This window comes from Myotis nattereri (assembly GCF_964212035.1).
Source record: "Myotis nattereri genome assembly, chromosome: 19".
NCBI lineage: Eukaryota > Metazoa > Chordata > Mammalia > Chiroptera > Vespertilionidae > Myotis > Myotis nattereri.
In genome coordinates this window covers 5,193,865-5,220,917 of record NC_138095.1, presented here as the reverse complement: position 1 = coordinate 5,220,917, position 27,053 = coordinate 5,193,865, and the positions used below count along the sequence as shown (strand labels likewise).

General features: G+C 45.7%; 1 protein-coding gene across 1 annotated transcript in view; it reads left to right on the top strand.

Moving 5' to 3' along the window:
• The window catches only part of TMEM233 (transmembrane protein 233), a 31,147-nt gene extending 4,673 nt beyond the window's left edge, over window positions 1-26,474 (top strand). The window contains exons 2-3 of the mRNA XM_081114061.1: window positions 14,740-14,876; window positions 24,604-26,474. Coding sequence (XP_080970187.1) covers window positions 14,740-14,876; window positions 24,604-24,610 — 144 coding nt within the window. The 3' untranslated portion in view covers window positions 24,611-26,474. The remainder of the gene's footprint in view (window positions 1-14,739; window positions 14,877-24,603) is intronic.
• The last annotated feature ends 579 nt before the right edge of the window (window positions 26,475-27,053 follow it).

Below are 27,053 nucleotides of genomic sequence, written 5' to 3'. Positions count from 1 at the left end.
AATAGGATCAGCAAGGTCTTTGCCCTCAGGATCTGGAAGAAGAAAGGATCCAGGCAAGGTGCAGAGTGTTGGAAAATTTAGCTTAAATTCACCATCCATTGGTTTTGTAGCTGGAATTTGCTACCTGACTCGAGAGACTAGAGTTGGGTCCATTCTTGATGATGTCTATATGAATAATAGGGTAATATGCAAATTGGCCGGATGCCCTCACGTGTAATGACCAATCAGCAGGCTGCATGCGCAGCAGGCACGGGTGGGCAGGAACTTGCAGCATCGGGGACTGGGGGGATGAGGGGTGGGGCCCATGGCGAGGGAGGCCTCCCCGTGCACCTGCGCCGGGGGACCACAGGCCTCTGCCGCAGCCCAGCCCAGGGGTCCGCAGGCCTCCCCCGGCTCCGGCCTACCTCTTTAGGGCAATCCATCAAGGAACCCCAGATGGGTGGGTGGGGCCTACCTCTTTGGGGCGATGGATCGCGGGGCTCCCGCACTGTGACAGGCCACACAGGCCAGGCTGGGGGACCCCTCCTCCCCCCCCCCCCAGGTGCACGAATTTCGTGCACTGGGCCACTAGTGTTTTGATATAATCATATGCACAGTTGAACCAACTTGCTTACCCTAAGTGTGGAAACAAATAGCCAAGGACTTTTGATTGGGTAATTTATAAGACTTCTCTCATCAGAATTTCTTCTTCCTCACACAAACAGAACCTGTCTACAGACGAACCATTGAGGTTTAAAGCTTTTCTGGTTTTTGCTGTTTGTGATTTCATGCAACTAGTCTTTCTGAGGCTTGATTTTTCAACCCTGTAAAGTGAGGGCTGTGATGGTACCTACTCAGGTGCTGTTGTGGACCTTAAAGGGTAAAAGTTAAACGTTTTCATTGCCTAGAACACTGCTAGAACTCAGTAAGTATTGATAATGATGGTGATGATGGGGGAGGAAGAGGAGAGGAGTATATTTTAGGGATGTTTTCCAATAGCAGTTTTTGTTTTTATTGAGACTTACAAAAGCAGTAACCAATAAACATGTCACTGTTATAAATAACTTGCAGCCTAAAGGTAAATATGAATGCTAAACTGAAACACCTACAATAAACAAGGAAGACTTTTGCTGAAGCACGGAGTATTGAACACATCCGTTTCTCTCCACTCCCTTCTGAAACCACTTTAAATGATAGTATGTGAATTTAAAAGGGTGCAAACACCCAAGGACAAATTAGTAAAAAAAAAAAAAAAGGGATGAGAGAGATGAAAAAAATGTTAGAAGATAGAAAATGGCTAGTTGAGTCTTGGCTAACTTTACAGAGTAAATAACACTGAAATCTAAATCCTGCAGAAGAAGGAGCCAATGAGGAGGGGTGGGAGGTAGAGACAATTTGCCCTGAAAAATTCTAGGAAGGCTCAGAAATTGGGGGTACTAACTGGAGACATCACCTTTGAAGGTAGGCATAGAGCAGTGGTTGTCAACCTTCTGGCCCTTTAAATACAGTTCCTCATGTTGTGACCCAACCATAAAATTATTTTCGTTGCTACTTCATAACTGTAATGTTGCTACTGTTATGAATCATAATGTAAATATCTGATATGCAGGATGGTCTTAGGCAACCCCTGTGAAAGTATCGTTCGACCACTGAAGGGGTCGCGACCCACAGGTTGAGAACCATTGGCATAGAGGGTAGGGCTGAATAGAGAAGGAATCTTCGAAACTGATTAAAAAGTCATTAAACTATCAGAGATCGTCTACCACCCCATGCAGTGGGCACCTGCTTCCTCAACTACCCCGCTAGAAGGGGAGGCCTGCACTCTGGTGAGATTAATCAGAGTGCCTGCAGACACCAGGCACAGCAGAGAGTGATGTTAAGGGGCTGCGCTGCCAGCGGGTTAATGGGAAGTCTGCGTATTGAACAAGGAAGCTCTACCCCTGCCCCTACTTGACACCCTTACCCTGGCTTCCAGGAGGGAGACTGGAGACTTCCTCTCCAAGGATGTTACCATCCAAAAGAAAAAACCTACAGATACAAACATTTAGGAGTGCTCCAGAGAACTGATGGCATCCCCACCCAGTCACCCCAGGATGACCCCCCACTGACAAGCCTCGTCTTCAAGAAGCTTTGCAGCCCAGCTGGTGTGGCCCAGTGGTTGAGCGTCAGCTTATGGACCAGGAGGTCATGGTTCCCAGTCAGGGCACATACTCGGGTTGCGGGCTCAATCCCCAGTAGGGGGCATGCAGGAGGTAGCCCATCAATGACTCTCCCTCATCATTGATGTTTTTGTCTCTCCCTCTCCCTTCCCCTCTGAAATCAATAAAAATACCTTTTTAAAAGAAGTTTTCCAACATCTCATTTTCAAACATGAAGAGGCTGTCAAAGATTAGCATACACTTGTGAAGTTCTTCTGAATTCAGAGACCTGTGGTTTACAAATGAAGTGTAAGGAAATTAATAATGCGAGAAGTAGAAGAAAAAATGGCAAGCATAGATGATTAACATCCTTTGAGAAGTAAGAAACTGTGTGTGTCACAAAACAAGTTGGAAAAAATAAAACTATTGGAGAAGCAAAACAGTTCTTGGGAATTAAAAATATGAGGGTAGAAATAAAGAAAAAAAAGTGGCAAGTTGAGGAACCCTCAAGGAAGTAATACAAATGTTTGCTGATTGGCTACAGAGCCCTAAGCTGGCTCCTACATCTCTGCGAATCTCCCCTTTCCCACCTGTGTTCTGCATTTCTGATAACCTTTTCTGGAGACCCAGGCTCATGCCAGGGTCACTGAGAGGCTGACCAAGGTTTAGTTCCCAAGGGCAATTTTCCTGGCTAGTCCTCACACAGCACATTAGTGGCTCCACGTGTGGAAAGTGGTGCTATTCTCAACTGGCTAGTCCAGGGCATGAATATTTTCAATTAAAAGCCCTTCACCCAGAAGTGTGATGCCTTCTGAGTATGCGCCTGAACATACTGGAAAACCTCCAGTTCTGCAAGTTCAAGAATGAAGCCAGACCTTCCAAAACCGCTTCTCACACAACTGTTTCTGCCTGATGTTAACAAGTTTTAATGAGAGGGGGACAGAAAATAAAGGGATGAAACTGAGAGGTCAAATGCAAGTTGAGTAAAAGCGAATTGTCTGCTTTCCTTCGGGGTTTCTCGAAGCCTTTGGTCAACCCCTGTGCCTTGGAACAGGAAAGCCTGGGGCATTTAGCAAGCATGCTGCCCAGGGTCCTTTGACCGAAGGCAAATGTGCCAGAGAACACACTTGGGAAATTCTGTTCTTAATGACTCCTTGGTCCTCACTTTTAATGAGTTGAGCTTTTGTCGACATGGGGATATTGTGAGGTGTTCCGTCCTAACACTCTTGCCTTGCAGACCCTCTCTCCCCTTTCCTTCCAGCATAGGTGTTTTTAACGAGTCCCTCTCGCCATATTTTGCTCTTATCCCTCCCTCATTCTCTTTTACCTAGAGGTGAAATCCAGGGATTTGTCTTTGTTTCCTTTACCCTTTATATCATATCACCTATTCCCCAAGTGAAGGAGACCTCCTGTACTGATAACTTCATTTGTTCATTGTTCTGGACAATTTTGATAGTATGGCATTGCCATTAGTAGTAGTGGTGGTGGTGATGGTAGTAGTGCATTTGCCTATTTGCCTTTAGTTCTCAAAGCATTTTCACAGAATTTCACTTGTTCCTCGCAAAATCCCAGCAAGAAAGCTGTTCTCCCATTTATTCATGCGAAAAGGTGGCACTCGGGGACAGAATCAAACAGGACAGTCCTGCCGTGGAGTTTACAGGCCACCCTCCAGGGGCACTGCCATCAGCCCACTACACCTTGCCTTTAGATAGGAACACAGCCATGATGCTCTGAAAGCGCTCTTCTTTAGTAGACCTGCCCCATCAACATAAGAAGCCTGGCACAATTCCTCTCTGGCTTTTTGGCTTTAGTGATAGGCCACAGGACAATTTTTACTTTGTCCTTGAAGATATTTATGGAGAAAAACAGCCCAGAAGCCCAAGAAGGAGAGAGACAAGTATGAATGAATGAAAAGTGGTGACGAGGAAAATGCACCTTGTGATGTGCAAGCCCAGGCTTTGAATTCCCAGCACTACCTTCGACACAGAAGTCAGGAGCAAGCAACATCTAAACAAGGAATGCAAAGTCATCTGAAAGCTCAGTTGTTACTACCAAATATTTTCTAAGTGCCCACATCCATCAAGCTATTTTGAGGAAGCCTGCTATCTAGGAGTTTGGGAAGTAAGACAATATTGATCTATAGAAAGAGATTCCTTGCAGCTGGACTGTGTTCAGGCACTGATGGGCGCCTACACAGGTGTGTGTGTGTGTGTGTGTGTGTGTGTGTGTGTGTGTGTGTGTGAGAGAGAGAGAGAGAAAGAGAGAGAGAGAGAGAGAGAGAGAGAGAGAGAGAGAGAGAGAGAAATAGAGGCAGAAACAGGCAGAGAGAGGGACACACACACTGAGAAAGAGAAAGGGATATTCAAGGGATGATAAAGATGAAGATGACTTTGAAAGAGATGTTTTGAAGAAAAAGGAACACGTGCTAAAATTAGAATCTCAGTATTGACAACCCAATAGATCAAAATATTGGCAATAGCAAACAAAAATTTAAACTACCAGAGATAAACAGGAAAGATCCATACGGAGAAAGCTTCGCCAAGAGATTAAAAATGGGTTCAAATTAACTAAATGGAGAGACATAACATTACATATCGGATGTGCACCCCAGCATTAATTATCAAGTGAATTATAAAATGAGTTAATAAACAGGAAACATGGTACCCAGCACAGAGTAACTGCTTCATTAATATTTGTTGTTCTTGTTGTGGTTTAAATGTGAAAAATTAGAGATGAATATAAACATTGATTCCAACACAACATTGATTTTCTCATCTGTACGTTGAAAACAGTATCACCTACTTCTAGGGGATTGTCATGTCATTCAACGGGGTAATATATGCAAAGTACTTGGTAAAACTTGGCTATTATCATTTCAAATTTTACTGTAACTTTTTAGTATTTTCAATTTTTCTATAATAAATGATTAGATCTCATTTCTATCAGAAATAAAGACTTTTTTCCCACAGATGATAAAAAGGAAAAAAATCTTCAGAAAGAGGGAGTGGTTGGTAAATAAGTGAATTTTTCTCCATCTCAAAGGGTGATTCTTGCTCTAAGTCATGTTCTTATTGAGCGGAAATGGTCAGCTCTATAGTTCAAACAAATGCTGTTTTATTCTGATGTTTTGTTCTAGTCCTGGAAATCCTTAAGGATAGAGAAATTGCAGCTTAGTACTGTTCCTGCCACAAAGCAAATGCTTGGAAAATGTCACTTTAAGTACCCACTTTTACTGAGTTTTTAACTTAAGCAGAAGCTTACCTCCACTAATATAAATCCACTGGTTTTTTTTTAATTAATATACAACGGACATGTAATTTTGTGTATGTTTTTAAGGCATACGACACGTTGATTTTATACATATGTATTGCAATGCCTTTGCCATTGTTGCGTTAGCTAACACCTCTCTCCTGTCACATGAGAATAATTTTGTGTTGGAAGTAATTAAGATCTAGTCTGTTAGAGCTCTGGTGTTTGGAAGGCTGAGGTTTATACTGCAGCACTGTTGACTGTAATCACTGTGCTGGGCATTTGGTCTCCGGGATATTTATCTAGTAGGTGCGAGTCTGTATCCTTAGCCAGCATCTCCCCAATTCTTCTATTCCCCAGGCCCAGGTAAGCAGACTCTATTCTGTTTTTACACATTTGACTTTATAGATGTCACATATAAGTGATATCAGACAGAATTTGTCATTTTCTGTCTGACTTATCTTACATAGCATAATGTCCTCAAGGTCCATCCATGTTGATACACACGTCGGGATTTCTTCCTTTCTCATGGCTGAATAATATTCCATGTGTGTGAGTGAGTGTGTGTGTGTGTGAGTGTGTGCATGCGTGTGTGTGGTGTGCTAGAGGGTGTGTGTGTATGAAAGTGAGTGTGTGTGTTTGTGTGAGTGTGTGTGTGAGAGTGTGTGAGTGTGTGCGTGCGTGTGTGTGGTGTGAGAGTGTGTGTGTATGAATGTGTGTGTGAGTGTATGCGTGAGAGTGGGTGTGTGTGACAACTTCTTTATCCATTCATCCACTGTTGCATCCATATCCTGGCTATTATAAGTGATAAACATGAGGGTGTGTATGTCTTTTCAAGATCTGTTTTCATTTCCTTTGGCTCCATACCCAGAAGTGGAATTGCTGGATTATGCGGTAGTACTATTTTTTTATTTTTTAAGGAACCTCCATACTGTTTTCCATAGTTAAGCCCACTTTTTTGTTCTGTCTCTCAACCCCATAGAAGGCACCTGAGGCTCCTGAGTTAAGTTCTTCATGCTTTTGAAGGACATATGACTCATAATATTTTCCCTTGAGCCACACTATCTCCTCGGTGAGTATCTACCAACAGACAGACACTGGAGAGAACATCTCCATCACTTTAAACACCCCGTGAGCCCCCCAAAAATCTCTCCCACATATGTGTTGTATTGTGGCAAATTCCAAGGCCCATTTTCAATGAGAAGGGAAATGGAAGAGGCAGGGAGTGAAGCGAGTAGCCATCAGTTTGCCAGACCAAAGACAGAGAAAGCGTGAGTCACCAGCCTTCACTTCCACATACGGCCGCCCTGGCTCCTGCCTCCATTGGGTGGCAGTTACTCTGATGTTCAAAGAAAAAAGCTGGGAGCAGGGATTCGGATTAGGGAGGAGAGCTTTAAGCCAACACAAAGAAACAGCACCTGGGAAACGTTTTACCGCCGTTTCTGAAGGGCAGAAAACAGGAGGAAGGGTTCTCCCACATTCATTCACTCAGCAATTTCTGAACACTTCCTATGTGCCTGGCACTATGGAGATCCTGTAGATAAATGCCAGTTTACACAGCTGACATTTGGGGCACCTGTGAGCCAACTGGTTCCCAGTTAGAAGCAGCCTGCCTATTGGGTCAATGGGTTAACCATTCTTCTCCCCCTCGAGAATTCTGAACCCAATAAGAAGTGAGACACAGGGAACCAACAGATGAGCTCTTTGGGGAATGTGGCTTCAGATCTATAGCCAAAGGGTTCATTCTCTCCCGAGACTGGGCAGACTTTCCCACACTTCCATGGGCAGCACAGGACAAACACAGCCTTCCCCTGCTTGTCAAACGAGGCTGGTCCCAGCTCACTGCGAACTTATGTATGAATGGAGGAAGACAGGCCAGACACAGGCCAGCACATAAATAAGATCATTTCAGAGAGTGATGCGCACATGAAAGGAATAAACAGGGGCATATTACAGAGGCCTAGTGGGAGCAGGTGGCGGAGAAGAGATCCTACTTTAGAAACCTGATTGGCAAAGGATGAAGCCAGCCATCAGAAGATCGGAGCAGAGCTGGGACGTGCAAAGGCCCTGAGGTGGAATAAGCTTCCTGTGTTCTAGAGCCATTGCTATGACATCCATGTCCTCTACTTAAAATGAATTTAACTGCCTCAGGAAGGAATCCCAGAATAGGCCCCAAACTAGAGATCGAGCGCTCTTACCCAGGGGAGTGTCATGTAAGAACTCTCAACAGACCATTGCTTTTGCCCTGGTCTCAAGCCAACCTGTTACCATGTTTAGCACAGCTCCTTGGTTTACGTTTACTTCAACCCTCATTCCAAACTAGAACAATTACTCCAAGCTAATGTGGTCACTGAGGAGGCAGGATCTATTTTTGTCTTCGTCCCAGTTCCCCTGGGCATGAATGACCCGTGAGTGTACACGGGGCTTATGTTAATAAACAATAGCCCAGGTTTCACTGGTTCTCATCCCTCCCTGCTAAGGCAGCTCCTGGCATAATTCCTTTCTGTATTTCTAGGAGGTGTTTCTCTCATGCTCACATAGGAGTCTCATCTGCGAACTGTCAGCACCGCAGGGCCTGGCTGCTGCTTCCAGGGGGCGATGAGGGAACCCAGGCAGCCCTGCCATCATCTCTTGCTTAGACCCCACCGACTGCTTTGGGCTCCACCATTGGCCCCTGCGGCCCTCAAGGTGCAAAAGCTCTGTCGCTGGGTCTTGCTTCTCTTTCCTTCCCCCCCTCCCTCTCTCCTTTCTTTCCTCCCTCCCTCCCTCCTACATTTCAGTTACATTGGGTTTTGCGTGCCTTCAGCTAAAAAAAATTCTTTCCCACATCTGGACCTCACACTCGCTGTTCTCTCTGCCAGGCATCGTCTTGTCCTGTGTTTTGCAGGCCTGCTCCCTCTCAAGTCTTCAGGTCTCGGCCTGCCTGCCCCCACCTCAGCCCGAGCTCCCCCACTCCACCCCATTCTTCTCGCCTTGAGAATATTCTGTCGTCGTCTTATTTGCACGTTTGTTTGTTTATTTTCCATCTTCGCCAAAATATAAGCTCCATGAGGGCAGGCAGCATTGCCTGGCAGAGAACTGGTGTTCAGTAAATAGTTTTTGAATGAATGAACGAAGGAATGAAGGAATGAATGGCTGTCCAGGACGGTAGTTCTCAATTCTTCTCAACCTGGGATCAGATTCAAAAAATGCTGATGCTGGAGTCCCATCCCCAGAGATCCTGGTCCAAGTGGTTTGGGATGGGGCTGGGCACAAGGATGGTTTTAAGCCCCTCAGGTCATTCTAAGGTTCAGCCAGGGTTGGAAGCCACCGGCACAGGGCAGTATAAAAAGTGTAATTTTGGAGAATTTCCTCTAGAGCCATTGCTATGACATCCATGTCATCTACCTAAAATGAATTTAACTGCCCCAGGAAGGAATCCCAGAACGCGCCTGGAGCCCACCACACAGGCAGCACTTCCTCATGCGGCACCATGTGGGAGGCAGCAAGAGGGGAAGGACAAGCACTTTCCATCGTTTCTGGCTTGGACAGTGGAACAGCTTTACCATTTGGTGAAAAGTGTTACCAATTCCCAGTACGTCAGACCTACTGGTGTTCATCCCCAGTGATGAGAATGAGTGGGGTTGCTCTGGGTCTCTCCTTCTTGGCCATGTGGATGCCGGGAGTGGCCAGGCAGCCGGGATCCTGGCTGCAGGGCCTCACGACCCAGTCCTGCTGCTCCGCGCTGTAGCCTTCCTGTGGTTGGCGTAGAAACAGTCCTCCTCATTTCTGGCTCCTGGACAACTTGCCTTCAGTGGGTACTGAAGCATCGTGTGCCCATCCAGGGGAGGGGTGTACAAATGACATGCTTGAGATAACCAGGTGGGTGGTCGTGACATCTCTGGTATTTACTACAGGAGAAAGAAACTTGCCCGCTTTCCTGTCCAGATGTGACCTTTGCCGGCTCGAGGCAATTGGCCAAGCCCTGGGTTTTGTAATGACGATTATATTTTCCCAGTGTAAGCCCAGGCCCAGAGAAAAGGAAAAGATACCGCTGGGGACTCTCGAGTGCCTTGTGAAATGTGTGGTGAGAGCCCATTTGTCCTCACCCTGAGGAAGGTTCACCTGCCTCTCAGAGGAGAATAAATACTGGAAAGAAGCTGAAGTCCTTCTTTTTAACATACTTTGCACAGTGAACAGGGACAGGAACTTGCCATTGAGCACCTTAAAATGAGGGCGGTTGTGCAATCCAGTTCCTAGGCTCCATCTGAAGGAGAGGCTCAAACGTGTACACAGCCATCTGAACGAGGACGTGCACCGCAGCCTCTTATGTAGCTGCCACAGACGATAAATAACAAATGCCTCCGGGTGAGGGTGACCATCTAAGTCACTACTGCAAAGCCATTCGCAAGAGCGAGACAGTTACACTCACAGTTTTTCTGAAAGTTAGAAGCTGTTTGAAAACAAAAAGTTAGCTCCCCAAAATGGGGCCTGACAGGTTAAGATTTCCCCCTCCCCAAGAATGCAAGGATGGTGTAACATTAGAAAGTCTATTGATAGAACTCACTATTTTAAATCATAACTGGAGAGAGAAAGCAGGAATGAGGTAGACCTGCAGGCACTGGTTTGGAAAGTTGGCCGCCCTCTATTAAGTGGGGGGAAAAGTGAGTTGTAGAACAAATACAGTATGATAGTATTCATATTTTTAGAATAACAAGAAAAAAAAACTAACGAAGAACTCTGAGTGTGTCAGTATAGAAACACATACACAGAGACACACACTCTACCAAACCAGCTATGTGACTTGAACTTCTCCGTGCCTCAATTTTCCCATCAGTAAAATGGAAACAGTAAAGCAACTGCCTCATAGGGTTGTTATGAGGACTAATGAGATAATCCTTGAATAGGATGTAACACAGTGCCTGGCACATAATAAATGCTCAGTAAATGTCATCATTATCAATATTATTTTGTCAAAGAAAGACTCAGATGCTGAAACATTTAGAAAAAAAAGGTACATGAAATGCAAGCGACCAACTTCAAAACAACCAGCTAGCCAAATAAAAAGCACAACCCAAGTATTTAAAGGAAACAAATACACAATTGCCAAGGTTACCAAGTTTTACCTTAGTCTGTTCACGATAATTTAAATAAAAAAAGCAAAACAGTATCTTTCTCAAAATATTACAGTGCCGCCCTAGCTGGTTTGGCTCAGTGGATAGAGTGTTGGCCCCAAGTTCGATTCTGGCTAAGGGCACATGCCCAGGTTGCGGGCTCCATCCCCCCTAGTGGGGAGGGCGGGGGAGGCAGCCAATCAATGATTCTCTCTCATTGATGTTTCTATCTCTCTATCCCTCTCTCTTCCTCTCTGAAATCAATAAAAAAAAAATAATTTAAAAAAAGACTTAAAAAAAGAAAAAAGATTACAGTACCCACAAAGGAAGTGCCTTACGTTTAATCGCAAAAGGGTGGGGATGAACTTGTCTTTGCCAAGACTTATGGAAAATACTCAGCTGTTGCGGACTAGACAGACTGACCCTGTTATTCCTGGTTTGTCTCAGGGTGCAAACTGCTGTTTCCTTCTCCTGACTGTGATGCACATGATGCGCTTACTCACACTGAAAGCAAGAGAAAGTGTCAGTTTTCCTTTCTTATTATTCGTGGGAAGAAAATAATCTGGAAGCAAATGCAAACTATTAGCAGTGGTTATCTTGGGAAATGGGGTTGGGAGGAGTTTACTAGTTACTGCACATGTCTCTGTAGTGTCTGAATGCTTTACATGTTCACAAATCACACGGGTAGTTTGTAAAAGAGTTAACGAGATCGTATAAACTTTAAATATCTAAGCCTTCCCTTTTCTGTCTAGTTCTTCCACAGCAGATAGGATAGTTTGCTTTCTAAGCTCATCAGGAAAAACTACATATAAACTGTGCACTTTTCTCTAAAATCCATTTCTACCACTTCCGTCCATAGCATCTACTGGCAGACGCTAGTACGCGATTCCAATCTGGAGGAATTACAGCCAGAGAATTGGGGAGGAGGCACCAGTCCCCCACTACTTCACTGCTAGATTTCCACCCTACAGCCCGAGACCCTCACAGTGACGGTTTTAGAGTGAAATCTTTTTTTTTTTTTTAAGATATATTTTATTGATTTTTTACAGAGAGGAAGAGAGAGAGATAGAGAGTTAGAAACATCGATGGGAGAGAAACATCGATCAGCTGCCTCCTGCACATCTCCCACTGGGGATGTGCCCGCAACCCAGGTACATGCCCTTGACCGGAATCGAACCTGGGACCCCACAGTCCGCAGGCCGACGCTCTATCCACTGAGCCAAACCGGTTTCGGCTAGAGTGAAATCTTACAGTTCTGGGGATCCAACCTCATCCTTCCCCCAGATCCTCATATTCACCCAGCAGATTTACCCATGGTCAGCCCCTTTCCCAAGAACCAGAGGAGGAAACGAATCCATAAGAACACTCGTGGGGAGAGAACAGTTCACAGTTGATACTGAAGGAGGCTTTTCATCTATTCTTCAAGCCAAACATGGTCCCATTCCTGGAGCGACTCAACGTCTCCCTTATGAGCCCCAGAGAGATGGTGATTTGCAGAGAGAAGGGTCACAGACAAGAGGCCAGATTGGCAGCAGGTGATGGAAGGCTGGGCAGGATTTGGCCATGGCTTGCACTGCACCCAAATCCCCCTCGTCAGGTGACCTGAAACAAACAACTCAAGTGGCCCAGGGACCCCCACATGTAACCTGTGCTCATGGGCAGAGCCTACACACATAGATGGGCACAGACTGGCTGTTCTCCCCACCTAGGATTCTGATAAGTAGCCCAGATAATTCTGTTGCACTCCAAGGATACCAAGATATTTGAGGAAGAACAAGACAGGTAGCAACCATTCACAATAAAAGCTAACATTTATTGAGCATATACTATGTGTCGGCCAATGCTAACCACTCTTCTTGCATTAATTTATTATCCAAGGTGAAGAAGGTACTATTACTATTGTCCCCAATTTACAGATGAAAACACTTGGAAAGCTTGGTACCTTGCTCTATTCTCACTGCTAATAAGACACAGGGTTTGAACTCAGATCACTCTGAGTTTAGAGCCCATGCCCTGTTACACACTTCCGTGGGATAAATCTGAAGGTGCTGAACACCATAACCTTGCAGGACATTAAGAATCATTGCCAAAGATTTTCAATCCTGAAAAGCTTAAAAAAAATACTGTGGCAACAACCCAGGTGTCCATCGATGTGTGAATGGATAAACAATATGTGGTCTATACATACAATGAAATATAATTCAGCCTTAAAAAGAAAGGAAATTCTGACACTTTTTACAAATGGATGAATCTTGAGGATATTATGCTAAATTAAATAAGCCAGACACTAAGATATTGTCTGAGTCCATTTATATAAGAAACCCAGAGTAAGTCAATTTCACAGAGACTGAAAGTAGAATGGTGGTTACTAGGGTCTGGGGAAGGGTAGATTGGGGAGTTAGTGTTCACTGGGCACAGAGTTGGAGTTTGAGATGATGGATGATGGTGATGGTTGCACATCGATGAGAATGTACTTAATGCCACTGAATTGTACACTCAAAAAGAGTTAAAATGGTACATTTTATGTTATGTGTATTTCACCACAATTTCTTAAATGTTTTTATTGGTTTTGAGAGAGAGAGGAGGGGAGAAGGAGAAAGAAACATCGATCAGTTGCCTCCCACATGCTCCAGGGATTGAGCCCACAACCTGCAACCTTTCAGTACACAGGACGATGCTCAACCAACTGAGCCACACCGGCCGGGGCCACAATTGTTTTTTATTGATGTCTGATCCCCACATTAGTTATATCAGAATCTTTCCAGAATAGGGCCCAGCTATTTATTAAGATAATAATAACAACAACAACAACCAGGTGTTTCTAATGAGCACCCAGGGTTGCGAACGCCAGGGTTCGGGACTTGGAAATCTGAAACTCGCCGTGCTGACAGTCCCTGGCGTCACTGAGCTCTGGCTCTCCATTCCCACAAAGGGCTGAAAGGAAGATCTTTTCATTGCCGAGTCCCCTGGCCTGTTGCTGACTAAGGTGGCCTGGATCCAAGAATTAATGGAAGCTTCCGGAAGCAGAAGGCCCGGTGGCATACTGGGTGTTTCTCTGGCTTGTAATTGACTGCATAATGCCAAACCCTCCCTCACTTAATAGTCCAGGAAGAGGAGTGATTATCATGCAAGTGCTGTGATTTCAGGATGAGGATGTGAGGTTCCCACTGAAATCTACAATGATGGAGTCCCTCTTAGAATGCGTGTTTCCGGTCTTTGGGCTGCTGCACAACTTTGGGGGGGGTTCTCACAATGGGAGTTATGATAGAGGCTTATTATAAGAGAGAGGAATGGCATTGGGCCTTCAGCTCAGCATCAAGCATTCTCAGAGCACCCTCACTTTGCCTGGAACTGGGCTAGACTCCAGGGGGACCCCAACATGCCCTTAATGAACCACATTCTGTAGGGAAACAGACATATTCATTCAGCCAGTATTTCGTGAGCTCCTACAATGGGCAGTATTTAAAATATTAACAAACTTGGATGCTCTGCTGGGCCCAGGGGCAACCCTTTACTTGTTGGATCGCAGTGAGGTCAGGGGAGCTCAGGGGAGAGGCCAGGGTGGTTGGGACATTGGAGGGGTAGCTGCTATTTACCAGCCAATACAGAAACATTCCGATATTTTAACATCCGGGAAGGCTGTTTGAGTAGGTGAATGACAGTTTGACTTGGGCATAGAGGTGAACAGGTCAGCCCAAGTCCCTGACATCATGGATCAATCTTCTAGAGCAGGAGTAGAGCTTTGCCCATCATGGACCAAATAAGGATTCTAGCCCTCTTAGGCCTTAGGTCTCTGTCCCAGCTATCCAACACTCACTGTAGCACCAAAGCAGCCACCGACAAGAGTAAACAAATGAGTGTGGCTGTGTGCCAATAAAACTTTATTTACAAAACAGCAGGCTGAAGGTGGCACATGGACCACAGTTTGCAAACTCCTGTTTTCATGGACGAGACAGTAAACCCATTTATTCTTTCATTATACAAATATTTATCTAGCATCTTCTCCATGACAACTATTGCAGTGGGCACTTGAACAAGATAATGGTCTCTGCCCACATAGCACTTACACTCTAATGAGAGAGGCCAAATCAATCATTTCAATGTGCTGTGGTAAGATGGAAGTCATCAGGAAATACAGAAGGGGAAGTTAGCCAGCCTGGGAGTTCAGGGAAGGCTTCCTGTAGGAGGTGATTATATGTTGCCTGCTCAGATCAGCCTGAGAAGCACGTCTTTCCTTGTTGGTTGTCTGTCATCACTTGCTCTTCCCTTGTGTCCCTCAGTCTCTGAACAGCTACAACAATGGAGATGTGGAAGGATCCAGGCGGCTTGGGAGGAATGCCAAGTGGGTGGCCATCGCCTCCATCATCATCGGCCTTCTCATCATCGGTATTTCTTGTGCAGTTCACTTCGCAAGGAAGTAAGTAGGCTTTTTGGAATCCCTCCCAATGTAGAATAATGCCCGTTGGGATCGGGTAGGCTGGGTTAGGTTATTCTCTGGTAACAGACAATCCCAAGCAAAAGCATTTCCATTTTTTCTTCGCTGTGGTTACATGGGCCATGGAGGTCTGGGAAGAGTCTCTCCTCCATGGGATCATTCGAGGCCCCAAGCTATCCAGAGCTCCAGCATATCATAGCTGCTCTGTTTAGAACAGAGGTCAACAAAGTTTTCCGATAGAGGGCCAGATAGCAAATATTTTAGGCCTTGAAGGCCATATGGTCTCTATCACCATCTCAGTGCCAACTACTGAACTCTTGCCATTTTTGCACAAAAGCAGCCATATATGATATGTGAATGAATGGGCATGGCTGTGCTCAATAAAACTTTATTTACAAAAACAGGCTGGACCATAGTTTTCCAACCCCTGATCTAAAATATGAGGCCCCCTCAGGCTAACCCAGGGGAGAGAAGACCAGAGAATCCCACCTGGGTCTCCACTGCCTGAGCCCTGGAGTGGCAGATGTCACTTAGACTCCCAATTGGCTAAAACAAAGCACCCGTCCCACCTAACTGTGAGAGAGCAGGACTGTGGGAGCGTAAAGGGGATACTTGGGATTATGACTTGTTCTGCCGACCCTCGGATCTGCTCAGTGAGTTCCAACATGGTTTTGCACTAAACTAGCCAAAATGTTCTCAAAGGGCAGAAGGGTCACCACATGCTTTTGGTACTGCCAGCGAGCTCTCGCCTCATAAGGAGATGGATGCTGTTGATGTTTCTTTCTGGATTTGGGAAAATTTATTTGGATTTCTGTGATCAGCTGAGATGGGCTCCATCTGCTAGAATCAATGACCTTTCCCATCAGAGGTTAGACAGAGGGTAAGGTCATGTGACAGACAACCAAGACTCAGAAATGAGAGGCCCAATCCATCTGTGTCTCTCTGTACAACTCCTGGAAAGGCAGGTAAGAACTCGGGGGAATTCTTTAGCTTTACAGCCAGAGCAGCACAGTTATTCCCATACCATTTACCAGGAGCTGAGTAGGTCGGCCTCTTTGGCTTGATTCCAAGAAGGGGTCAATGGGTGAGTGAGGGGGGAAGACACCCTTGAGCCTGCCAGATCAGCCAACCCTCCCTTGGCAACCAAGAGCATAGTGGATGTTACAATAGCTAAACTTCCTATGGTACAAGCCAGATCCATGAGCAATCAGGGCAGCTGGATGGAGGAGGAGATGTCAAAACAGGGAGTGTCACAAAGGAAAGACTGGAGGGCTTTGGGCAAGAAGGGAACAGACGTGAGGCAGATGGCTGAAAGTCTCACAGTAAGGTGGGGCAGTGGGGGGACTTGCAACCAGGAAGTCTGGCGCCATAGAATGCCGGGTTAGCAGTACAGCCATCTGCTTAATGTCCCTAAACCTCTGTTTCTTCCTCTGTGTAATGGGAATGATAGTAGCACCCATTTAACAGAGCTATTGTGAAGGTGAACTAGGTGATCCACAAAATGTGTATAACAAGGAGTCTGTTCCTTAGTTGGTGCACAAAAAATGCAAACCATTTCTTAATCCTGACACTACTATTGTTATCATGCCTGGGAGAGCACCTGAGAACTTAAGATGCTGCTAAATCGAGCTCAAGGCTTTGAACTCATGAGCCAGACTCAAAGGATAGCGTGTGTTCCAGGAGAACAAGGCCAAGTCCTGGCTTAACTCCTAGGGACTTCGGAAAATACACACTTCCCAGAGCCAAGCTTGAGCTAAGTGGGTTATAATAATAGTGGCGGACACTCACATACCAGGTACTGCTCCAAGCCCTTACATGAATCAATCCTCAGGGACTCCTCAGAGCAACCCCATGAGGTATTCTTATCCCCGTTTCACAGGTGAAGGAACTGAGGCTCAGAGAAGTGAAGAAATCAAAGATCTGCCTGATGTCTCACAGCTAGCGAGTGGTAACGGCAGGGTTTCAACCTGGAATATCTGGCTCTGGAAACTGTGTTCTTAACCACAACACCACACAGCCTCGAAGCCAACATGTGCCTTCTGGTACAGTCAGTAACAAAGGCCAATGGATGGCACTCGCCCTGCAGCTACCTCCAGAATTGTTTTATGTGAGGTTGGTAGGTGAGGTTTCAACCTATGAAACAACACGTGATGAGTCAGAGCCAAGGGAAAGAAAATCAAAAGACTTCAGGAGTTAGTAAAAAAAAATACATGAATGAAGCAGCCTGGTTGTGGGACAATAGGGTGTGGTGGGGACTGGGGCAAATTAGAGAGTACCATTTGAAGGGAGCAGCCACCACTCTGCTCCAGCTAATCGTTACCACTTAGAATGCAGGCTCCATGGGGCCCATTTTCCCAAAGACATTGGAAAGCTGGGTTTTCATTTCAAGTCTCCTGACTTTTAAATGCTGACGATCAGTTCACATTGCTTAAACACATGTTTTGTCAAAACAAGACAAAACAAAAACATACAACAACCACATCAGCAACCTGGAGATTATCTACTTTACAGTCTCTGGTGGGCAATTTGGATTTCAAATTTCAGTTTGCCCATTAGACACCATCCAAGAAGTTTTATAAGGGACCCAGAAGTCCTCCTATATGGGGACTTTGTCCATCTTTAACATACATATTTCTACGTGGAGACAAGGCAGTGATGTGTATATGCGTGTGATTGAGGCTTTGTTAATAGTTCTAAAATGTGAGCGAGAGTCACTTCTCTGCTCCTTCCTCCTAAGAAGTAGTGTTCACAGTGGTGAGAACATGGACTTAGGCACCAGTTTTACCAGGATTCCAATCCTAGCTCTGCCACACAGACCACCCTGGCAAGTTATTAAACTTTCTGTGCCTCAGTTTCCCTGTCAACAGAGTGAGGATAGAATCGGCTTCCCTGTCTGTATGGTCAGGTTCCTTTTCCATAGACACCTCTCCCTCCATGTTAACAAAGAACACAAAAATGCCTCCAGAATAGGAACCCATGGGCAACTCAAATTGAAAGGCTTGCCGTGTGTGTGTGTGTATGTGTGTGTGTATGCGCGCGTGTGTGTATGTGTATGTGTATGTGTGTATGTGTGTATATGTGTGTATGTGTGTATGTGTATGTGTATATGTGTATGTATCTGTGTATGTATGTATGTGTGTGTGCGCGTGCGCGCATTTGTGTATGTGTATGTGTGTGCGCGCACGTGCATGTGTGTGTGCTTGTGCGTGTGTGTGTGTGTGTGTGTGTGTTTGTGTGAAACTAGGGAATGGAATCGATTCTATCTTCCGTTAAGTCCAACAACAAGGCCATTTCTCAGTCATCCTCTGAAATAAAATTTCCCAGCCATAGGAAGGACTGAATGGCAATATGGAAAATTACAGCCCACAGGTTCCCAAACTCTGGGCTGCCTCCCAGTTCCCTGGGAAGGTTTAGGGGATGTTGTCATCCAAGCCCCACACTGATGGATTCCAACTCGCTATGTCTGAAGTAAGGCCCAGGGATCTGCATTTTCCAGCTCCCCACACCCACCCAGGAATCCAGATGCACGTGGCCAGGAGAACCGTTTTTGCCAAAACCTGGCACTTGTCCTCCTTCCCAAATGCAAAAGGAAGAACCTCTAACCACTGCCAGTCATTAACAGAGTGGTCAGTTTTCATTCCATCAGCAAACTCATCAGTCTAATGTGTATCTAACTCCGGGGGAGTCAAGTTACTGCCTAGGAGATGTGCCCGCAGGGAGGCTCTTTTGTAAGGATCTGAAAAGGCAGCAAGGACTTCCAGGGAGGGGCTGGGAAAACCAGACTTTACGGCTGACCAGGCCCAGAGACAAGACCAAGAGCTTTGAATATGAGTTCTCCAAGTTTCCTTTATAAAACTGTCTGAAGTAGGCTACTGCCTTTTTTAAAATTGTGTAGTCCTGCCTTTAAAAAAAGTATTCTTTATGCATTATCAATAAAACTGTAACTAATCTCAAAGTCCCTGCCTTTTAAAAAATTGTTTTATCTTTATCAAGGAAACTGTAACCAATCATTTCTCCTCCAAATGATCAAAACCCCAGGTAGTTTATTTTCTTGGAATAGACTCGGGTCAGGATAGCCTTTACCCAAACTCATAAAAAGGTCTCTCCCTCCTGATTTTACAGGGAGCCCCTGTAAGCCACGGGTGTTTGTGGAGCAAGGAAAGACAGTTTTGTGGCATCAAATCCGTCAGAGCTGGGAATCACTGAGCTGAAATATTCCACTGTTTTTGACAGAGTGCTGTGCTGACAAAAGACAGCCAGGAACGCCTCACTGTGCATTAAAAATGCTTGTCTGTCATTCATAGAAATCAGACCTTGATGTTGCAAGTTTTCCAAACGGAATCAGAAACTTGCAGAAACTTGCAGCCTCTCAGAGCCATGAAATCCCTTGCTCTCCGGCTGCTAGGGAGAGTGGAAAGACACAGAGGCGGCGCACTTAAATACTGCAGACACCCACTTATCAACCCTAGTCACTCAAGCCCCTGGCCACAGTCACGTCTGCAGGCTTTGACTTCCTGCTGACTGATGCCTTGAGGAATAAAGCAAGGCTGGGTTATTCTGATCATGTTTCTCAGAGCCACCTGCAACAGATTCAGCGGGAATGCTTGGGAAATGCAGATTGCCGGGCCCTGATCAAGACCATGAGTGGCCCTGAAATGTACATTATCACAAGACATCATCCCCCCAAAAATAGTTCTAGGTATTCTAAAATTGTAGGACCACTATTCTAGGGCTTTGCCTGCGTGGACATATGCCACAAAACAGGATATTTTATTTTATTTTTAATATATTATTGATTTCAGAGAGGAAGGGAGGAGAGATAGAAACATCAATGATGAGAGAGAATCATTGATTGGCTGCCTCCTGCACTCCCCCCACCGGGGGTTGAACCCACAACCTGGGTATGTGCCCTGATCAGGAATCTAACCATGACCTCCTGGTTCATCGGTCAACGCTCAACCCCTGAGCCTTGGTGGCCTGCCCAAAACAGAAAATTTTTTTTAAAGTTTTTTAATATGTTTTTATTGTTTTTTTTTAGAGAGAGGAAGGGAGAGGGATACAGACATAGAAACATCATCAATCGCCTCTTACATTCCCCCTACCGAGAACTGAGCCTGCAACCCCAACATGTGCCCTGAACGGGAATCGAACCGGTGACCTCTTGGTTCATGGGTCAATGCTCAACCACTGAGCCACACCGGCCAGGCAAGACAGGACATTTTTACATTCCTAAGATACCTGGTAGAAGCTTCCTATCCTCTCCAGAAAGTATACCCACTTCCCAAGTTCCCTCTTCTTTCTCTCCTCGTGGTCAGGCTCACGGTCACATATCTGATGCCCAGTGGAATTCAGTGGAACTTCCTTAGCAGCAAAAACCAGTTGGCCGTGACAAAGCTTGGGTGTGAGGGAGACAGGTGTTGTCTACCACAAGGATGACAAATGACATGTGGTGGAGCTTCCTCTTACACAGGCATTAGGTTGTAACATCAGGGCAAAGGTGAGCTTTTATAATCAGAGTTGATCTTGGAAGCATCCAGAGGGGGCACCCTATCAGTCTCACACACCATACCCTGATCAGTCCATTAGAGCCAGAGTTTCCTCCAGGGTTGGAAGAGATGATGTCCCTTGGGTTGAGCATCACTGGGACCGCTCTCCGAGCTCACACTGGTGGCACAGGAGTCATGTCCCTGTCCAAGTTCGAGCCAGGGGTGGTCAGAACCTCCAGCTCCATTTAAGCACTGACTTCTGTCTTCTGGAGCAACATGAATCGTCGGTGTCCATACATTAAACCCATATAACCAACTCCACTGAACTTACACCTCTGGTGGTCTAGTAGGTGTCTCGAGAGCCAGGCACGCCACCACTGTGTGTCAGAAATGCTTGTCATTCTTAGAAATAAGAGCCTTCGTGTGCCAAGGTTTCCGCTGAGGAAGAACTTGACTTCTAAACAAGGTTACCTGTCTCCCATCATCAGGCACAGAATTAGCAGACAGTAACCCCTTCTGCACTGGTAACGCTTCTGTCTTATGAACAGACTGGAATGAGTCCTGTCCTAATTGCATTAGGATTGGAAGTAAGCATATATATCAAGGTGCACAAGAAGTTGACTTGTTTGCAAAAACACAAAAGCAAATTCATCTTTTGTCCTATGCTACTGGCTGGAGTAGGCTTCCTGCGAATTGTTTTGCACCGATATGTCTTCAGAGAATTGATGTGATCCCGTGATGAAAAATGGGGAAGATTAACTATTCCCAGAAGGTCAGAAGGGCCTTTCTTTTTTTTCTTTTTCTTTTTTAAAATAGTCGTGTTGCCAAAACCGGTTTGGCTCAGTGGATAGAGCGTCGGCCTGCGGACTGAAGGGTCCCAGGTTCGATTCCGGTCAAGGGCATGTACCTGGGTTGCAGGCGCATCCCCAGTGGGAGATGTGCTGGAGGCAGCTGATCGGTATTTCTCTCTCATCGATGTTTCTAACTCTCTATCTCTCTCCCTTCCTCTCTGTAAAAAATCAATAAAATATATTTTTTTAAAAAATAGTCGTGTTTATTTTATTTTTTTAATATATTTTATTGAGTTTTTACAGAGAGGAAGGGAGAGAGATAGAGAGTTAGAAACATCGATGAGAGAGAAACACTGATCAGCTGCCTCCTGCACATCTCCCACTGGGGATGCGCCCGCAACCCAGGTACATGCCCTTGACCGGAATCGAACCTGGGACCCTTCAGTCCACAGGCCGACGCTCTATCCACTGAGCCAAACCGGTTTCGGCAGACTTTCTTTGTTGGGTTAGATAAATTGAGGTAAAGACAAATCATCACTAACAATGGCAAGATTTTTGCTTTGAAAAGACTGTAAACGGGAGGACATGGACAAAGAAATCAGAATAAACATGAAAAAGATGTTCAGCCTCACTGGTAACCAGGGAAACACAAGCTAAAGCAACAACAGAATACTCTATTTCCTTTGTCTGGCAGATTGAAGCAATTAAAAAGACAATATCAAGGTCAGTGAGAGTGTGAAGCATTGGACACTCCACTGCTGGTGGAAGGCTCTGGGAGGTCCACTGGGTGCAGCTATTAAACTTTAAAATCCATGTGCTCTCCCACCCAGCAATTCTACTTCTCAGTGTCCCCCCTGGAGACAGGTGCACGAAAAGGCATGTTCTTTCCCCTTAGCCACACATTAGAATCTCCTGGGGAGCTTTAAAAAATACCAACGCCCAGAGCCCTCCGGGACCAGTTAGACGAGAATCTCCAGTGACAGGGCTGGACACGGGTAGGTGTCAGGGCGCTGGGGATGATTCTGTGCAGCCAGGGTGAGAAACAGCGATGTTCATTGCGGCTGCGTTTGAAATAGCGGAAACGGTGCAGCAACCTAAATGTCCATCAGTGGGAAATGGTTAAATAGGCAGTGGGTTCACCTGTGGGATAGAATACACCCTACAATTCAAACATGGAAATCTCGCTTGCTTGGCTTTATAAGGCCCCACATGCTCTCCTTCCCAGCACCCTCCTCTCACTCCTCCACTTCAGTAACATCGAATTTCCTTCTTGGTGGAGCAACACAAATGTGCTCCCGCCACAGGGCCTTTGCACTTGCGGGTCCCTCTGCCTAGGATTTCCTTCCTCCTGAAATCCACATGGCTTGTTCCCATCATTCCTTCAGATACTTGCTCATATGTTACATTAGCGGAAAGGGTAGCCCTGACCAACTTGGCTAAAACAGTGCCCACAGCCCACCCTTCTTCTCTCTGTCCCCTTGTCCAACTTTACCTTTCTTCCTAGTATCACCCCCTAAGAAATTATATATACACATTTACTTATACATTTATATGTTTACTCTACTATTTCAGATGTAGTTATGTACCAATATATAATCTCTAGAGGCCTGGTGCATGGATTCATGCACCAGTGGGGTTCCTCAGCCTGGCCTGCCCCTCTTGCAATCCGGGACTTCTTGGGGGATGTCGGACTGCCATCAGGCCGACATCCCCTGAGGGGTGTAGTAGTGTGCAAAGCAGCCAGACGCCACTCACGTTCATCCCGGCCCCACTGGGCCTGCCACAGCCTCCACTCAGCAGCGCTGCCGCAGAGGGGGGAGAGGCTTGCACAGCCACAGCTGCGCTCAACAACCATGAGCCTGGAGTCTGGCGCCCGTTGGTCAGCTGAGAGGTGCTTTCACTGTGGAAACGCACTGACCACCAGGGGGCAGCTCCTGCATTGAGCATCTGCCCCCTGGTGGTCGGTGCACATCATAGCGACCGGTCACCCAGTTACTTAGGCTTTTATATACACTGAGTGGCCAGATTATTATGACCACCTGACGTTTGTAGGCAAATTAGCTATAATTTCAAGCTGAAGTTGCTAGAGGGCCAGACCATTATAAATAGGGAAGCAGGTTGTTTACCACGACAGAAGTGATTTTTTTTCTGAAGATATGGGTAAACAATGTGATTTAACAGCCTTTGAACATGGGATATATATATATATAATACATAGATATATGTTTTTATGGCGTTTCCTCCTGCTGAAACGAAAACTCCAGGAACATTCTCATTCCCGTCATTGCCTGTAATAGAACATAACACTTCAGGGTGCTTACTTTGAAGGTAGACTGTTGGGGTTTAAATCCAGGTGCTCCCTCCTAGTAGCCATGTGCCCTTTTAACCAATTTGTGCCTCAGTTCTCTCATCTATGAAATGGGGATAAAACAGTGCCTGTTGCCCAGCTGGCATGGCTCAGTGGTTAAGCATTGACCTATGAACCAGGTGGTCACTGTTCCATTCCTGGTCAGGGCACATGCCTGAGTTGCAGGCTCCATCCCCAGTGTGAGGTGTGCAGGAGGCAGCCAATCAATGATTCTCTCTCATCATTGATATTTCTATCTCTCTCTTTCTTTCCCTTCCTCTCTGAAATCAATAAAAATATATTAAGGGGGGGGGGCAGCCCTAACCGGTTTGGCTCAGTGGACAGAGCGCCGACCTGCAGACTGAAGGGTCCCGGGTTCGATTCCGGTCAAGGGCATGTACCTTGGTTGCGGACACATCCCCAGTAGCGGGTGTGCAGGAGGCAGCTGATCGATGTTTCTCATTGATGTTTCTAACTCTCTATCCCTCTCCCTTCCTCTCTGTAAAAAATCAATAAAATATAATTTTAAAAAAACAGTGCCTATCTCGTAAGGCTGTGAAGATTAAACTGTGTAAAGCACAGTGCTGGGCCCAGGGTCCTCACTCCGTAGCTGTTGGTGGCATTAGCAGCGCCCAGAGCACTGCCGGCTGTAAGCACTGACTAGAATCATAAATGAATGAGTTATACACACAGACATGGCATGATCCCATTTATGTAAACACACCCACAAGATGAATTTCTAAGTGCATATTTATGGATTTAATGCAGCGGAAAAAGTGTCTGGAAGCAGCATGCCAAATGCTAACAGTGCTAGTAACCCTTAAGGAGAAATGCTCACAAGGCATTTTGCTGCATCTGTATCATTTAGGGTTGTTTTGGGTTGTTGTTTTTTTGCAGGAGCCACGAGTAAAATAAAATTCATTTCCAAACACAATCTGTTTCTCCAAGGTGCTCAGACTCCAAAGCATGCAGTTCTGCTAGTCCACGTCAGCACTTGTTTAATCAGAGTAATCGCCGTGGAAAAAGGACGTGAAGGCTGGTCCGGCTGTCTTTCTCTCCTCACTCTGTCTGTTTGCACCACACAGATCCTGAGCAGCCGGCAGTCGCCCCACGCAAGGAGGTTGGACCTCATCCACACACACCCCAGAGGAGTTTCTGAGGAATGGATCCTGACTTCCGACTGTGAGATCTTTTCCTCCAGGACTCTCCAGAGGCAGGTCCCTGGCAAATGAACTTTAAAGTCTAAAATGTAGGAAAACCAAGCAGCACAGCCAGATCTGCCAGCCATTGATTTTTTTTTTAATCAAATCTCACTGTTTCAGTTTAGCAAAAGCCATTGTGTCCATTCCTCTTCTCCAGAGATGAGCCTTAGGAAATCCCATTACTCTTCAGGGGGAGGAGGGGAGGAGGGGTGGAGGGAGTTCTAGGAAGAGCAATGGATGATGGTATTTGCAATGTCAAGTACAAACATTTGCAGCATGTTTACCGTTGTCTAATAGAGCTGAGTTTGTGCATTTTTTCCTTTTATTTTTACATGTGGTAGCTTCGCTTCAATCTTCAGTAGCTCCTCCCTCATCAAAGACAAATGCAGGAGTCTCTGGTCGTTGGTCTTGGCCCAGTTTTCCTAAAGGCCCCCTTCCCTGCTTGCATCCACCGTTGGTCAGCTTGACCTGGACCTCACTCTCCACCCCAACAGAGAGAACGTACTTAGTGGTCAGTTCTAGGTACACAAGCACCCTCCCCATCCCAGTCTTGGGAATAAACTGGCTGTGTTTATGGAATGTGCTTTTTTTCCAAACTCTCTCTCTCTCTGTTTTTTGTTTTGTTTTGTTTTGGGTTTTTTGCAAGTCTCAGGCAAGGTCTTTGATTTTCCTGGATGCCACCTGGAAATGCCACCCATTGTATTTCTTTTCTGTCAAATGTAAGCCCTTTAGGTGTGATTGTACCGATTTGATGGCACCATTATTCTGCCTGCCAGAACACGCCAGCCCCGTGTTCCACAGAGTGCGAGACATACCACTGGTGGTCCACAATTTTTAAGTCGTTTACAGACGCGACAGTAAATGACACTGAATCACAGAGAACATTTCCCCTTTCTATTCTTTTTCAAACTCTGTTTAGGGCTCATGGGTCCTTAACACCTTTTTGAAATGTTGGCTCCTTTCCTGTCTCAGGAAAGAAAGAGCAGGTCTCAGGTTCAAAGTCTTCTGTCGAGATAGAACGTAATACATGATGTTGTGGTCATTATGTTTATTAATTACCTTCCATTTATGGCTTCCTCTTAGGGATTTGATATATCGTTTCTGTTAAAATAAATTTACTTGAAAAATAAGTGGACTCAGCAAATATCAAGTGATTAACACAACAGGTGACATGTACATATGGCAAAAATGAGCTCAAGAATATCGGAGACACGGTGATAACGAACTTTCTTTCCTCAGAGAAAAGGCAGCTTATTCTAAGTGAATGAACATGAGGCTGAGTCAAAACACCTGGATTCCACGTGTGTCCCTGGCTGACTATGCAAATTGATGTTAGGCAAGTTTCTCCGCCTCTCTGTGAAATTTCTTCTTCAGGAAAAACGGAGATAGCAACACCTGCCTACGTACCTCCGTGTTGTGATAAGAATGAATTGGCATAGAGTGCTTATTCCTAGATTATTGTGAATCTCAGGCATTGTGAAGACCCCGGACCCCTGCAGAAAACAGACTTTGACAGACATCGGATTCCGCCTGTCACTTCGCCCAGGTGTCCGTCATGAGCCAGCACTTGTCCCAGGAGGACACTGAATTAGGGTCATGAAGCCTCAGCACACGGGATCCGAGTGCCATTCCAGGAGATTGGATCCTCATCTCTGTTTCTGACATCGCGGGTTTTTTTGTGTTTGGCTCCCTGAACTTTTACCCAAATCAAATGCAAGGTGTTGCTAAGAGGCAGAATAAAGATGGTTTTAAGTAATCCTGTTTACCACAGTGTGTAAATGTTCTCTTGGGGTTCCCAACCTTCTAGAGACTTCCCTTACCAAATGGGCTCATGGATAGTAGCCTCCGTCTGTAGGGAAGACCACAGAGAGGCCAGGGGTGGCCAAACAGGTATCAACTCAGAACTACTTATGGCCTGAAAAGCCCTTCTAGGAGGCATTGAAAATGGGGATCCAATAAAGTCACTGAGTGAGCTCCCTGGGATTGAGAGAGGGGTCTGATTTTTGCTGTCCACCCCTCCCCCCCCGGCCTGGCAGAGAGTTTTCATAGTGACAAAGCAGGTGATGGTCTTCTCCAGGGCCTCCACAGGCTCAGATGCCCCTGCTCCGCTCCAAAAAGCACAGATAGAAAAAGGATTGACCAAGTGCATCAGCCAGGGCACTCTTTCAGCAGCCAGTGACCAAAACAAGAAAAGAAAAAAAAGAGCTAGAACAAAGAGTTTACTGCCTCACACAACTGAAAATTCCAGGGATGGCGTCAAGTGTGACTGGGTCTTGGTGCTCAGCCTTTATTAAGAACGTCACCCTATCTGTGTCTCTTCCCTAATAACTACA